Below are 15,477 nucleotides of genomic sequence, written 5' to 3' on the forward strand. Positions count from 1 at the left end.
GAATGTCCCCTGTGGTACATCGAAGGCAATGGATAGGAAAATCAATTCATCCCTCTGATGTAGAAGAACAGAAACATTCTATCCCACAATTATTAGCATGATTTTTTTTTACCGGTGTTTGTGTATCAGTGCATTGAAGGCCATGCCGTCCCTCCAGCTAGTGGTGAAATTGTGAATGTTGACATTAGGGTAGCTGCCAAGGACAAAACACAAGAGAAAAGCAACAGAATTAACAAATAAATGTTTACACTTTTGCTAAATGCAGTATTTTAAAATAATGTTTGTAAGTATTATAAAATCTAAGACAGTGACTATGAAGAAGAACAATTAAGTTGAGAGCAAGTATCCCCTCAAATTCAGCTTGCTGTAATATAAACTCATATGGCTTCTGCTTGCAAATTCAGTCTCATCAAAGATGTGAGTTGTGTCTTCTATTTAAAACATTACTCTTAGGAAAAAAATTAGCCTCTTGCCTCCTCTGGCTTTCTACTCCACCTACCAGGACCTGTGGTCATTGGGATCTGAATTCACACGTCATCTGGGACACAAGGAATCTCGGGCTACCTGTTTATATGGCACTCAACTTTCATTTCTTTCCTTGTATCACTTCACTGGATGAAGTTTTATAAGTACAGTGGTACCTCGGTTCACAAAACTTAATTCTTTCCACAACTCTGATCACAAATCAAACTGAATGGGAACTGAATCAAATTTCCCCTTAAGGTCAACATTGAACCTAACCACTGAATTTGATTCAGTTCATGACCAATTCAGTCTGTGACCAGAGTTGTGGAAGAATTAAATTCATGAAAATTTTACCTCCCTAAAAACTTCCCTATGTTTGAAACTTAGCCCCAACGAATCAACTATTCTATACTATACTGATTAATAACTTTATATCCGTAGTTGATTAAAGGTGCATACCTGACTTCACCCATTTATTAGGACATAAGCTCATCACAGTTTTGGATATGGCATGGTCATATAGTTACATCTACATGTGAAGCAGTTGTGACAATAACTCTCTAATCAACTTGATACAAAATGAGTTCTCAAGAAGGTCCTATGACTCTAACCAATATGATGAGAACTTTATAGGTTTAGTCTCAGTTGAATCTAGACAAACAGTGACTAAGAAAAAAGATGCAGTTCTCTACAAATATATTTACTAAAATTTCAATGAAAGAATACATGTTCTGGGTGTGGTGGTGCATGCTTGTAATCCCAACACTCCTGCCTCTGGGCAGGAGGAGTTCTAAGCCTGAACTACATAGTGAGTTGAAGGCCATCCTGAACTACATAGTGAGGTCCTGTCTCAAAGAAGGAAGACAGGAAGGCAGGGAGGAAATAAGGAAGGGGGTGAGGGGGAGGGGAAGAAGGGGGGGGAGGGAGTGATGGAGGGAGGGAAAACTAGAACAGGAAAAACATTAAGACTGTTCTGAAATTTACTGTGTAAAGCTCCCCCAAATAGCAGAAATTGAAAGGAAAACTCTCAACTGTTATTTTTGAAATACGGCAGTTTTGATGCTTTTAATATTTTAAATTTCACCGTATAATGGTCTCAAGCCAGAAGTAATGGTGCATGCCTGTAATCTTATCAATCTTTTAGCACTGGAGAGGATGAGACAGGAGGATTGCCATGAATTTGAGATCAGTCTGGATTATATAGTGAGTTCAAGGGCAGCCTTAACTACACAGCAAGATCTTATCTAAGAAAAAAAAAAAAAGAAAAGCAAAAAGAACAACAAAACAAAACAAAAGGTTTCTGGAGCTTCCTTAATAAAGAGAAGGCAATTGACTGAAGAAATACATGACAGGTTTATACTATAAATCACAACTCTTCCCATTCTGGGAGATATCTGAAATGCCAACAAAGCAACTGCTTATGTGCTAACAAGATTTCTCAATGGAAGCTATGGAAAAGACACCTGTCAACACCTTGTAAGTGATGACTAGAGTAGAATGTAATGCTGGAAGACACAGCCCTGATGCCCTTTGCGTTTACACTCACCCAGCTGTCTTCATCTGGCACCACAGCAGTAATGCATCCTTAGCAGACTTCTTTTCTTTGTTATCTTCAGTTTCCACACTTATATCCTGGATCTAAGATTTACACAGAAATATTAGATAAACATAAGGGTCAGCTGCTAAGAGCCACTGAAGAACAGGTCTTCATTTATATAAAGTAACCTTTAGATCAAAGCCTCAGCCTGTAGACTATTTATTCTGAATGTCAATGAAAATTGCTTCCTGAAGTCAGGGCTCACCTCAGAAATACCAGACAGAACCAGGTTTCCTACTTTGTACAGGGGTAAGGCACACGGGAAGACAGGTTACCTTCATGACTTTCCAGCACCTATCAGAGGTCATCTGCCCTCAAGAGATCTTTCCAACTACAAGCTTGCATGTTGGTTCTCATAGTAGTACATCTGGAACCTCATCAGAACCCAGAACAATACTTAGTCTGGTTTTTTTACAACCAAAAAATTTCACAACAGGATGAAGGCTTCATTGACAAGGACACTATGTGCATTATTTCCTGAAAGCTGACCCAAACTCTCAGAGAAAGAGCATGTTTAATGCTATGCTTCAATGGTCTGCATTTGTAAGCCCCTCCCAGGCAGCATATGTTCAACATTATACATAAAACTTGCTCGACTGGCACCACTGGCAGACTGGGTCTGAACTAAGGCTCTATCATCAGAGTAACTCAGCTTCCTCATCTGAGGGATGGTAAAGATCATGGCTACCACAGAATGCTGTTGTGTTTTTAATGAGATGAGAACAGGAATAAGCTCATGAGAAGGACCCACAAACATCTGTTCTTGGATTAGGAACCAGTTACCAGTTACGTGATTTTAGATAAATGCCCCAAATACCCTTTTGTCTGTTTCTTTCATAAATTAAACTTGGGATTGGGGGTAGAAAAGGGACGGTGGTAGCCTAGGACAGTGGTGGTGAACCTATGGCATGTGTGCCACAGTGGGCATACAAAGCCCTCTCTGTTGGCACATGAGCCAAGTCATCCCAGCCAAGGTTTGACAAATTATCAACATGCATACAACAGCAAAGATCATATTAACTGTGCAAAAGCACTCCAAATGCAAACTTTTATCTTTCAATACAAAGCTGTTTGCATCACTGAAAGCTCTGTTATTGTGTTTTTCTTTCAAGACAAAAGATGTTAATGTGAGTTTTTTCTAAACTAAAACCTCAATATTCAGGTTTAATTTCAGCACTGGCACTTTGTGATAAATATGTGGGTTTTGGGTTGCAGTCTGGGCACTCCCTCTCTTAAAGGTTCACCATCACTGGCCTAGGAGGTCATCTTTCCCCTTCTGGCTCTAACCATTCTAAGGTTCTCTGCCCCTGCTGCTTTATGTGAAACCTCTCTCTTTTCAATCTACAAATAGCTCTCCTAGAATTCTTTTTGAAAAAGAGAAGGGATAAAATATCTACATATATACTCAACTAGGAAAAACTATGTAACAATTAAAACAGTTGCACTTTTAAAAAAATCTCCAGTTTTATATGTGGTAAGAATGTGAAGTTTGAACATGCACAAACCACAAACTCTTTTTTGGGGGTGGGGTGGGGGGGTTGGTAATGGAGATCGAACTCAGGACCTTGCACTTGCAAGGCAGGCAGCGGAACCACTGAGCTAAATCCCGGGCCCACAAACCCCAAACTCTTATTAGAATCATTAGTTCACGTGCAGAAAATAAATGTGAAAGAGTAACCTTCATTCACTGGAAAAGCACGCTGAACTTTACTGTCAGATTTCTTATGCTTCTATATGAAGGGCATCTGCTCCCAGATATGCTCATACAGAAACAAGTTCTAGATACTATTCTGAAATGAGACCACTACCTGTTGACTAGGCAAGTTCAAAGACTTCCAGTTTCTCTCACCATCTTTTACTCTCTTTAAAGGGACAGCAGCATAAAACCTGTATCATTATATTATTTAATGGATTTCTTTTATGCACACACAGGACAGGGCACACTCAGCTACAGGGAATACATACACAAGTGCTAGGAGCTCAAAATGAGACTGTGTGTTCAGAAGCTGGGTGAAGAGGTCTCTGTGGACACACAGGGAAGCTTTACCAAGAAGACAGAACGTGAGCTCGGCCTTAGCTGATACAGAGAGGATATACAGCATAGCTATGAAACAGGTGATGATTCAAAAAGCTTCTGGAAGAAGCTGAGTCATGTTAAGATACCAACACTGCAGGCCACGCACTAGTTATCAGCAGCCTTTGCCTCTTGCCTCAAAGGGAAAAAGCCTACATTGGTACTTAGAAGTTAAGTGTAGAAAAGGCAAGCTGTCAGAAAGCTAATTAGTCAATGACTCGATCTAATTCATGCTGAGAATCCTGAAATGGGCTGTGTGTGCCAGCTCCTTCACTTGCACACTGACTTGCTGTCAAGAGAGGCCACAAGCCACCATCAGGATGTCCTCCCATGCTCTGATTATTAGAGGTCAAAAGCAACAGAAATAAAATGCTTTACTCTACACTAAATTGGGGTGAAGCTCAAAGAATGTCCTGCTAATTTCACTTCTGCTGGCATAAATAAGGCTAGTGAGTTTAATAACATTCATTCCATTTTCAAATCATTCAGGAAGTGGATGACAGAAACCTACCTAAGAGTTCCGGTCTGGGGGGAAAAAAGACCTTGGTTGTTGCAATTAACTCCATTAAAGATGTCATTATCAACAGTGGTTCCCTCCTTAGATAAACTTAATAAGAATCACCAGGGTAAGCCCTGGGAATCTGAATTATTAAAAAGCTTTCCCAATGGAGTCAGATGATCAGCCAGGTTTGGGAAGCAGCCAATCAGGGAGTTGTTTCTTTCTGTAACCCCATTTTAGCCTCCTGCTCCTTCCTCACACACATCCACAGCCAGAACATTGTAAACCAAAGACCAATTCTAGGAGAAATGAGAGGGAAAAAGGGCTGGTCACAGGCTGATTTCAGTGTCTTAATGAGAAAACAAAGCTATAACTTGACTTTTCTTTTTGTGTGAGGCTTTTTATTTACCCAGGAAAATCAATCAAATCTTTATCAAAGGGGTAGAACAGGAAGGAAAAGCAGAGAACATAGTCACCCAGGAGACAGAATTGGAGGATATTTGCTTGCAGTGTAACCTGACACCAGGGTAAGAAGTTGTTCCTGCATTTCAAATTTTAATTGAGGAGCAGGAGCATTAAGCCTTGCCTGGAGAATGAACCAGGATTCAGGCCAGAGGTGCTTCATTCTCAAATACTGAGCTCTTTCTCCCAAAGGGTCAGAAACACTGCAGCCTTGGCTGGCTATGTAACTCCAGGCAAGGCTCCAAACTTCTCAGAGTCCTCAGTTTCCTCATAACCTGAAGGATTTGGACAGAATGACCTTAGGGATATCTTCTGATTTTAAATACGTCTGCACCTAGAACCTTCCCCCAGAAATAATAAAACCCATAAAATCATCATAGCTTCAAAACATAAGGATTTTGCTCTTCCCTCCTGAAAAATTCTTCCTCACATCCAAGGGAGCATGAGAAGGTGAAAATGGAGGCCACATACATGCCAATACCTTAAACAGTTTCTCCAAAAATATTTTATAATATGTGCCACAATTTGGTGAATTTTAGTCTAGTGCTAATAACTTAGCATTTGCCACATCTTTATACCTTTGTTCCTGAATGCCAAGTGGAAGAGACCAAACATTTAGAGGCAGTGTCAGGAAACCCCGATAACACTGAGCCATCTCAGACAGGCAGTCCAAGCCTATCAGGTGTAGTAAAATGTAGGAAGACATAGTAGCTTCCACATGCCTCCAGAGCAGCACTCAGTTCTGAGGGGTGGAATGTGATACCCTGCTCTGTACACTTGATTCTGAGATGTGGTTGCAACCTGCTCTTTCTGGTCCCTCTAGAATGGAGAGGCCAGCTCCATTAGGACAACCAGGAGGTCGTCCTAAGTTCTGAGCATCATCAGCAATCCTTGGTCTGGGTTCCTTACCTGGAAGCGCAGGATGATGGTCCAGATGAGGCCAAGGGTCAGCCGGTGGTTCCCATCCACGATGTCATGGGAACCCATGTTCTCAAGATGGACTCTCTGTTCCTTCAGGAACTGAAGGGCTTTGTCCACATTCTCCAGACAGTGGATGCGCATTCGCCCCTTGGTGGGTTTAGGCTAAAAATGAGAGAGCAGAGATGGAAACAATTGTCTAATAGGGCAGAGATGGGCCTGAGAATCACATTCACACATCATGCAGTGCTCTCCCACCCAAACCAAAATTCTAAAAACCATGTATACCCAACAACTTATTTAACAGTCTTAGAAAGGGAAAGTTTACTTAAGGAGATGGTGATTACTCTTTAGAGGTTTAACACGGAAACTACACAATTTACAAAAGCACAGAAAAGGAAGCTTAGAGAAAAACAAACCTACTTTTCATAGAGAATTTCAGCACTACTGCTACCATACCACTTTTTATAGATGTGTGACAAAACACCTGTGAGAAATTTGATTGTTTTAAATGTAGTAACAGGTTTGTCACTTGCTAGCTGGATCATCTTCTAAAGTTGGTTCAAAATGAGAATAGGATACTCCACCAAATCAGAAGAATTTACAAACAATCAATTTTTAAGGGAGACAGGGAAGGGATTATGTGAAAGGGTGTGACTTAATGAAAAGGAAGGGAAAAAAATGAATACAAGAAACATTCCTTCCTTTTACCCAGTTACATCAAAATCTAAAAGATTCTTGAAAGGTGAACACCTTAAATAAACCAAAAGATACAGAAATACACAAATACATATAATATACACACACACACACGTCCTTACTACACACTATATATGTGCCATATTTACTATAAAATATCTACTATTGCTACCTAATATATACGTTATATATTTATATGTGTGTGTGTGTGTGTGTGTGTGTGTGTATCTGACTTTGCCTATCAGAAGAATGCACTTAGCTTGGTTGACCACTGTCCTAGCCCCTCTGCTTCTCCTGGGCCATTTCACGATGCCACACCCCTCCCAAGGCACTGGTCAAGGTATGTCTTCCCTTCTTGAAGACATTTTCAATCACTGCAGTTCTCGCAGGTCTCTTCTCTCATAACTTTACACACTAATGGTGTGAACTAAGGAGATACTAATTATTACTTTATATTTTTGCTACTGTTTCTTTCATTCTTCTCCAGAGCTGGAGATGGAACTCATCTCCTATGCATGCTAGGCAAATGCTCTACAGCTGAGCTACACTAATAACCCTATTGTTTTTTACATTGCTCTTATTACTTCCAACTTGACTGTTGGGTTGCTGAGGGCAAGGCTGATAGTTTCTTCTGCTATATTCTCCAGTTCTGAACACTGGGCATGTGCACAGTGAACTGAACATCCACAGATTAGTACTAGTCTCACAGGAGAAAGGTGGCCAGGTGTCAGCCTTCCACAGATATCTTGTCATTTCCTGATTTTCCCTCAGCTTGCTGGTAAGTAAGGACATACAAGAAGGAAGAATATGCTCTGACACTGAGGAAGTAAGATTAGAAGCCAAGGCCTCATCACAAGTGATAAATTCTACTTTCGAATAATAGCAATGAAAAAAAAATGCCTCTAAAAATTAAGCTGTTCACATTATGACAGCTTTCCTTACACCGAAAAGTGGAGAGGGAAGTATCCTCTCTTTGGAAACTTCAGAACTAATTTAACTTAGGTATGTTGGAAATGCTTAGTTGAAGGATGGCAAAGGATAAGAATTTAGCTGCCCCTAAGAAAGGTGTGTGAAATCTGCTACAAGGGTTTCAGACATTTCATTCAGAGGTCTTTTCACTCTCATTGTTTGTGCACCTGACGGATGAGACAATGACTTGTCTGCCTACAGGTGCTGTTTCCTTCAAAGCAAGACTGAAGCCTTCCACTAGCAGCAGACACTCTCAAGTCTACCTCTGCACTGAAAAAAAAAGTGATTGCCTAAGTGAGGGTGAGAGGAACGGTGTGGATGAAAGTAAAGGATGATTGAGGAAGAGAATGAGGAATAGATGGGGCTGTCAATTCCATCCCAGTTTCTACCCAGCATAACAATCATTATTCTTTCAGACTTGATCCTGAAAGTGCAGATCTCAAACCACATAATTCTGGCTCACATTCAAATGAATGTGACAGGAAAGAAGTCTAACAGGAAGGAATGTTTTTCATTTCCATGTGAACACAGAGAATGAGAGGCTGAGTGGGGGAAGGTGATAGTGCTTTCCTACAGGTTGAAGAAGTATGATGCATGTCTCAAGGATTTCATATTTATGTTGACTGGCCAAGCCAAATAAGCTAAAGATGGGTCATTCCAGCTCTGTATACAATTCAAGTAAGGGGTAGCCATTAGAAACACAAGAACATGAGACAATGGAACAGAAATAAAAATAGCAGACAAACCCTCTTTCTGGCCAATGATCAGACATTTTCAAATAGCTAGGGGGGAAATAATCCTGCCCAAAAGCCAGAGGAGGTAAAAAGATTGTCCACCACCCCCACCCAAATCTGCATTTCCTTCAAAATCATACCAAGATGGGGAGGGAGTCCTTTTTTCCCAAGAGGTAGATGTGTAGGTTATTTTTGTTATTTTTCTACTGTTCTTGGCTTTTACATTTTTTTTTAAAAAAACATCAAACATGAACAAACCAGATGTAGAGAAAATGCTTTTCTTGGGCAATTTGGTATAGAAAAGGATAATTCTAATGCTCAAGTTACAATTTCTGTACTTCCTAGCAAATCAGTGTTTTATTTCTCAACTGTTTGCCTGTAGAACGGGGACAATATTGACAATTATTTCTACTTTTAATATTTTGAAGAATTTCCATAGTGATTTTTACTAGTTTATATTCCCAACGATGTAGAAGGGTTCCTTTTCCCTCACAACCTCATCAGCATTTGTTTTCAGAGTCCTTGGTAAGAGTTACTCTTAGTGAAATAAGGTAGAGTCTCAGTGTTGTTTTGATTTGTATTTCTCTAGTGGCCAAAGAAGCTGAACATTTCTAATGTACTTATTAGCTATTTGTACTTCTTCTGATGAGAAGTGTCTACTCATTTTAATTGCCCATTTTTTTTATTGAGTCTTTTATTTTTGGTGTCTAATTTTAAAAAATTCTTTATATATTCTACATATTAGTCCTCTGTCCAAGAAGTAGCTGACAAAAATGCTCTCATTCTGTAGGGTGACTCTTCACAATGTTGTTTTCTTTCCCAAGCAGATGTTTTTGATTTGATACAACCCCACTTGTTGATTCTTGGTATTATACCTTATGCAAATGGGATTCTGTTCAACAAGGATTATTTATGCCTATGTCTTCAAGAGTTTTACCAATTCTTTCTTCCAGCAGATTCAGCATTTCTGCTTTTATATTTGGATCTCTGATCCATTTTTTATTTGACTTTAATTAGTACACAGTGAAAGATAGGTATCTAAATTCATTCTTCTACATGTAGATAACCAGCTTTCCCAGCATCCATTTGTTAAATAAGTTATTTTTTCTCCAGTGTTAAGTTATTGGACCCTTTGTCAAAAAAAGGTGCTTGGGGTTGTTTCTGCATCCTCTATTCTATTCCATTGGTCAATATGTCTATTTCTGTGCCAGAATCATGGTGTTTTTAATTAATGTAGCTTTGTAGTATAACTTGAAGTCTGAGACTGCAATGCCTTCTGCTTTGCTCTTGTTGTTCAGGACTGCTTTGGCTACTGGGTCTCTTCTGATTCCATACAAATTTAGAATTGTTTTTTCTAGCTCTGTGAAAAATTCTGATGGTATTTTTATTGGAATTGCATTAAATGTATACAGTGTATCACTTCTAGTAATGGAGCCATTTTGACAACATTGGTTCTGCCAATCCAAGCATGGGATATCTTTCATTTTCTAATGTCCTCGTCTACTGCTTTCTTTTGTGGCAATACAGTTTTTGTTATAGCAGTCTTTCACTCTTTGGTTAGGTTAATTTCTAGGTATTTTTTTAAAAAATCTATTCTGAATGGAAATATTTTGTCTGATCTCTTTCTTGTGAGTTTACTGTTGGTATTTAGGAATGCTATTGATTTTTGTGTGTGTGTTGATTTTGTATCTTGCTACTTTGCTGAATTTTTTAGTTCTAAGAATCTTCTGGTGGAGTTGTTTTGATCTTCTATGTAAAGGATCATGACAAATGCAAATAAAAGATAGTCTGACTTCTTAATTTCCTATTTGAATCCCTCTTTATTTCTTTCTCTTACATGACTGCTCTGGCTAGTTTCAAGTACTATATTGAACAGGAATGGTGAAAGTATACACCTTTGTCTTCTGATTTTTGAAGGAATACTTTCAGTTTTTCTTCACTTACTATATTCCTGCTTTCATATGTTAAAAACATTTCCCTCATTTCATAAAGTAACTCATCATCAGTGGAATGTTAATCCCTTTTATAATAAAAGAATACACAGGATACGGCAAGGTTAGACGATGTACTAGAGGTAGAACATAAGGAAGAGCAAGAATCAAGGCCACAGCTAGTGTACCAACTCCCTTGACTTGTGTTCTGCTTGCTTCAGAGGGGGTTTCTCAAATATTCTAAGGTACAATATCTGTGCAAGTTCAGGAAGCAATAATTACAGAAAATTAATTTCAAGAGATGATAATAATCTATAGAGCTATACATACAAATACTTGGGTCAACTACATAGTTCTGAAGATCTAAAATTTCTTACTTGCCATTTCCTGAGCAACTACTGTGTGTTCACCTCTCTGTTACGTGGTTTATGGCTATGATCACATTTAATCATCACTACCACCTTGAATTATAGGAATTGTTATTGTTGCTATTTTACAGATGAGGACAAACCAGAGAGATGAAGTAATCTGTCAAGCTGTTAGTATGTGGCAAATTAGGACTACAAAGTTCATTCTCTTTATGCTACACCCGGAATACAGTAAGAATGGCACACATTTCCATGTGAAAGAAGGAACAGGCTCCATGTGAAAGAAGGAACAGGCTCCGTTCCCATCTGGCAAATAGTTGTTTTATTTTTTTTTTTTAAGAGCTATTTTTATATTACCAAACTTCATCTTCTCAAAAGGAAGAAGAGGTAACAATGGAGAGAACTAAACACAATGGAACAGGGTAGAAGCGGGAGGGGGAGAGTTGCATCTCTCAGTAATAAACACTTTTTGAAGCCTCACCCTTAGAGTGGCTAATTCTGCCAAAGAAAGGAGCATCCCCTCTCTTGCCTCCATTAATTACAGACAGATTCCTAGTGTGACAGGCCTGTTCCCACAGAAACAAGTGGATTTCTGTCATGTGTCATTTTTGATGTGGAAGTCTGAATGTCTATTCACATGGAGACAAGGATCGATACCAGGCTAGCGGGACTTGGACTCAGGGGGGCTTTGCAGGCAGGGAGGTGGTTCTTTTGAGGGAATGACTATTTTTACTGATTGCCCTTTAAATCATTTTGACAAGCTTTCCCTTCACCTCCCACACCACCATTCATGTTCTATGATTTTTTCCTCAGGTGCCTTCCCTGTTTCCTTCCCAAAGGGCTCTTCTCCCAAATCTTTACCAACTATACCTCTGTGCCAGACCCATGTTCTTTCTGTTTTCAAAGAAGAAGTTATGGGCCTAAAGAGTCACCTCTAGGTTTGAAAATGTAATTCTAATTGCTTAATAGAGGAGTTAGTCCAAGCCCTAACTCTGAGACTCAGTGTGGTTTTGAGTTAATTCCCCTCACACATGAGTCTGTCAGATAGCAAAGGTGGAGCTAGATGGTCCCTCCCAGACCCTCAGTTCTGCCCCAATTGCTCTGCAGACTTGAGTTTGGGTGATTTATGGACTGCAGGGCATCAAGATTTGCTGAACTATGGAATAATCACAATTGTAAGGTTTTTGTCAGAGCCTAGAAACTGAAAAAAGTAATACTTCCTGGAGCTGATTTGATCTCCTTTTTTGAACAGGAGAAGAACACACAAGGAAGGGTTCCTGGCAGTGTCCTGTGAGGCCCCTGGGGGAGCTGTCCCCAGTAGTCCCTGCTCTCTTTCTCCCGGGGTGTCCAAAGAAATACTGAAGCTACCTGGAATGCTCACTCTCCAAGGGCTTCAGTGTTGGAGAGAGCATCAGTCCTGGGAAATGAGAGGCTGGCTATAGGTCTAGATCTGCCAGACACTGATGCTTAGCCTTTCCGCCCACTTTATCTCTGAGTTGCAATGTCTACAAAGTGAAGGAATTTATTTAACTCAGTGGCTAGTGAAATCATTTCAAATGGTAGGGTATAAGCTACATATTTCAGAATTGATGACTTGCCAATATGAGGTGGATTCTCAAGTGCCTGCTGATAGTTCAGGTGAAGAGAACTTAAGAAAGGAAACTGGCCTCAGTACACCTGTGTGAACAAGACTCGCTTATGTTGTCTTTTAGCCAAAAACAGATTTTTGTTACACACATGTACATACACACTCATGTGCATGTGCACACAGAATGGGAAGCACCAATTCCAAAATCTCTTCCAATAGGTGATAAAGCCAAACTCATTTCACACTGGTCTCCAAACTCTTCCCTACACACCACACTCTGAGCTTTCAGAAGAGTATTAGTGGTTTTTGCCTAATTAAAACTAATCAGGGACCTGGGCATCTGAAATGAACAGACATTTCTCAGTAAAAGCAGCAAATAAATATATGAAAAAATGTTCAACATCACCGGTCATTCCAGAGATGAAGACGAAAACAACAGTGAGATTCCACCTCACTCCAGAAAGAATGGATGCTATCAAGAAATCAACCAATAACAAATGTTGGTGGGGCTGTGGGGAGAAAGGAACCCTTCTCCATTGTTAGTGGGGGTGCAGACTGGTGCAACCACTGTGGAAATCGGTATGGAGATACCTCAAAGAAATAGGGCTAGAGGTCCCATTTGACCTAGCTATCCCTCTTGCTCGGTATCTTTCAAAAAGAATTAAAAGAATCATACCACAGAGATATATGCACACCCATGTTTACAGTGCAACAGTTTGTAATAGCTAAAACTTGGAAACAGTCCAACTGCCCATCAACTGGAGACTGGATAAAGAAGATGTAGTTTTTCTATAAAATGGAGTACTACTCATCCATAAAGAATGAGAAACTAGAGCCGGGGATTTAGCTCAGTGATTCCAGTGCCTGCCTTGCAAGCACAATGTCCCAAGTTCAATCCCTGGTACCAAAAAAAAAGAATGAGAAACTAGAGACATTTAGAGCTAAACGGATGCACATTAAGGCCATATTCTTAAGTGAAATAAATAGGACATTCATGGGTAAATACTGAATAGTTTCTCTGGTATGAAAAACTAAAAGTGTAAATAAGGTTTAAATGATATAATTGATAATGTGAAATAGGAAGAAAAGGTCTAAAGGAATAGGGGAAGTGGGAGGGGTAGGGGAAAGGAAAGAAGAGAAAAGAAAAAATATGAGAAAAGGAAAAAATGGAAACAAAGTCTCTGTAAATAGGGAGGAATGGAGGGGGTGAAGGGAGGGCAGGGAAGTGGGGAAAAAATAAGAACCAAGACACATCATGTAAAGGTACAAGATCCCAAAGATGTATGTAATTGTATTTTATATCTAAAATGTAGCAATAAACTTAATGGAAAACAAAAAAAACCAAAACTAATCAGGGACCATCACAGAGACCTGTTATCTCCTTCCTGTCTCCTCCCAAAGACTCAATGTGAAAGGAGAGGCTCACAGATGGGAGGGCAGGCTGCAGTCCAAGTTATACCACATTATTAGCAGCAATGGCCTTGGCAAGTCACTAGTGACTGCCAGTGTCTTTTATGAAGCAGAGTATAAGTTGCCCACTTCATTTATCTCTAAGAACTAAATTAGAAAACCTGTGTCAGTACTATATAAACCTTAAAAGCTAGACATACTCAAGTTGTTGCCATTACTGTTTCTGAAAAAAGGAATACCAATTTGACCAGGAAACCTCCTGGCCAAAGAGCAGAGTCCCTGATGCTCACCCTCAACACTCTTCCCATGGTCCTAACTACTACTAAAGTTTTCACACACTTCCCTCCCAGCTAATACTCAACCCCATATTCTCTGGCTATTTACCTCTGAATCTCTTTCTGGGTCGCAGCGAGCCCTACTCACTTACTAAAGTTTCTGGACACTACTTCATCAAGAGGGCCTGTTTCCTCTTCCCAACTCCACAGCTTTGAGGTCATTCATCTGGCACTTTAGCATATGCCACCTCTGGGATTTCCCTTTCTGCATTTGTTCAATTGGACACCAATTTAATGGGAGAGTGAGTTCTATGTCTGGTTGTTTGAAACAAAAGTAAATTTTCCCATTTACCGAAAACATTTAGAAACATCGTCAAGTTTTGTGGGCAATCCACAAAACCCCACTTCAACAATAAGTGCTGGAGTGATCTCTTAACAAAGGCTTTATGAAAAAATCTGCTCAGAGGAATTCAACGTAGGATTTAAGGCTTAACAAATTTCATGTTAAATCTATCTTCTTTACCTAGTTCTGCAAAAACAAACCAAACAAAAACCAAAAAAACACAAAAAACCCCAACTTTTTTGTTACTTTCTTTTCTTAGAGACAAATTCTGATTAATAGAGTAAGAAGGCCAAAGAATATTAGGAAACAATAGGCAGGTAAAAAACCAACGATACCTGTACCTGTGATTAGAAACCTTGTTCTATCTCACTCAGAGGGGACTGGTCTGACAGCAGCAAGGAAGAAAACTGGTCATCTTACCTAGATTCACTCTTTACTGTGGAGTTTCCTGAAGGGAAGGTGGCAGGCAAGGGCAAGCTTCTAACCTGGGTTATGATCTTTGGCCATAAATTCACGACCAAAGTTCAGGCCTAGTGATATCGTGTTAGGCACCCATATCCCTCTAAATGTCAGTGTTGCTGTGGGCCAACCCTTAGCCCTCAAGTCCTGATCTCATCTGGCCCTGGGATCAAGGTCCAATTAGAGTGACTAGAGCAGGTTCTGGGTTCACAACTTTATCTGTTAAGAAGTTAAAAGTAAAGGCTGGGTATATATTTTTAACAGAATTTTAAAGCAAGACCTTTATGAAGAGTTAGTGTCCACAATGATTGCAGAATAAGCACTAGAAGAGAGTGGTACTCTTTCTCCTCCATCTAATCCCAATCAGCAGCAACTTACTAGCTCAGCCCCTATGTTTTTCTTTCTGCTCCATATGCTGTCATACCTGAAGCAGAGAGGGTTTGGACATAGCCAGCCCAGGCCAGAACTGGAAATGGGACTTTCTGTTCCCAAGGAAATGAATTGAGTTCCTTGATAACACAAACATCTACCTAAAACTTGCTCAAATTTAACTCAAATTCTTTGGGGTGGGGTTAGGGTAGAATTTTCTGAATCATTAAAGCAGCATTTCTTTGAACTTTCCTTATAGAAATACACACACACACACACACACACACACACACACACACACACACACACCGAATTTC

General features: G+C 39.7%; 1 protein-coding gene across 7 annotated transcripts in view; it reads right to left on the reverse strand.

The window, feature by feature from the left end:
* Sptbn1 (spectrin beta, non-erythrocytic 1) overlaps positions 1 to 15,477 on the reverse strand; it is a 197,047-nt gene that overhangs the window by 56,300 nt on the left and 125,270 nt on the right. For all 7 annotated transcript variants that reach the window (XM_004867283.4, XM_087216384.1, XM_087216382.1 and 4 more), the window contains 3 exons: positions 6,007 to 6,180; positions 2,012 to 2,103; positions 113 to 193 (listed from right to left, as the gene is read on the reverse strand). In XM_004867283.4, coding sequence (XP_004867340.1) covers positions 113 to 193; positions 2,012 to 2,103; positions 6,007 to 6,180 — 347 coding nt within the window. The remainder of the gene's footprint in view (positions 1 to 112; positions 194 to 2,011; positions 2,104 to 6,006; positions 6,181 to 15,477) is intronic.

The sequence above is a fragment of the Heterocephalus glaber genome, unplaced genomic scaffold (assembly GCF_053883595.1).
Source record: "Heterocephalus glaber isolate CG9 unplaced genomic scaffold, H.glaber_assembly_v1.0 deba00001457, whole genome shotgun sequence".
Lineage (NCBI taxonomy): Eukaryota > Metazoa > Chordata > Mammalia > Rodentia > Bathyergidae > Heterocephalus > Heterocephalus glaber.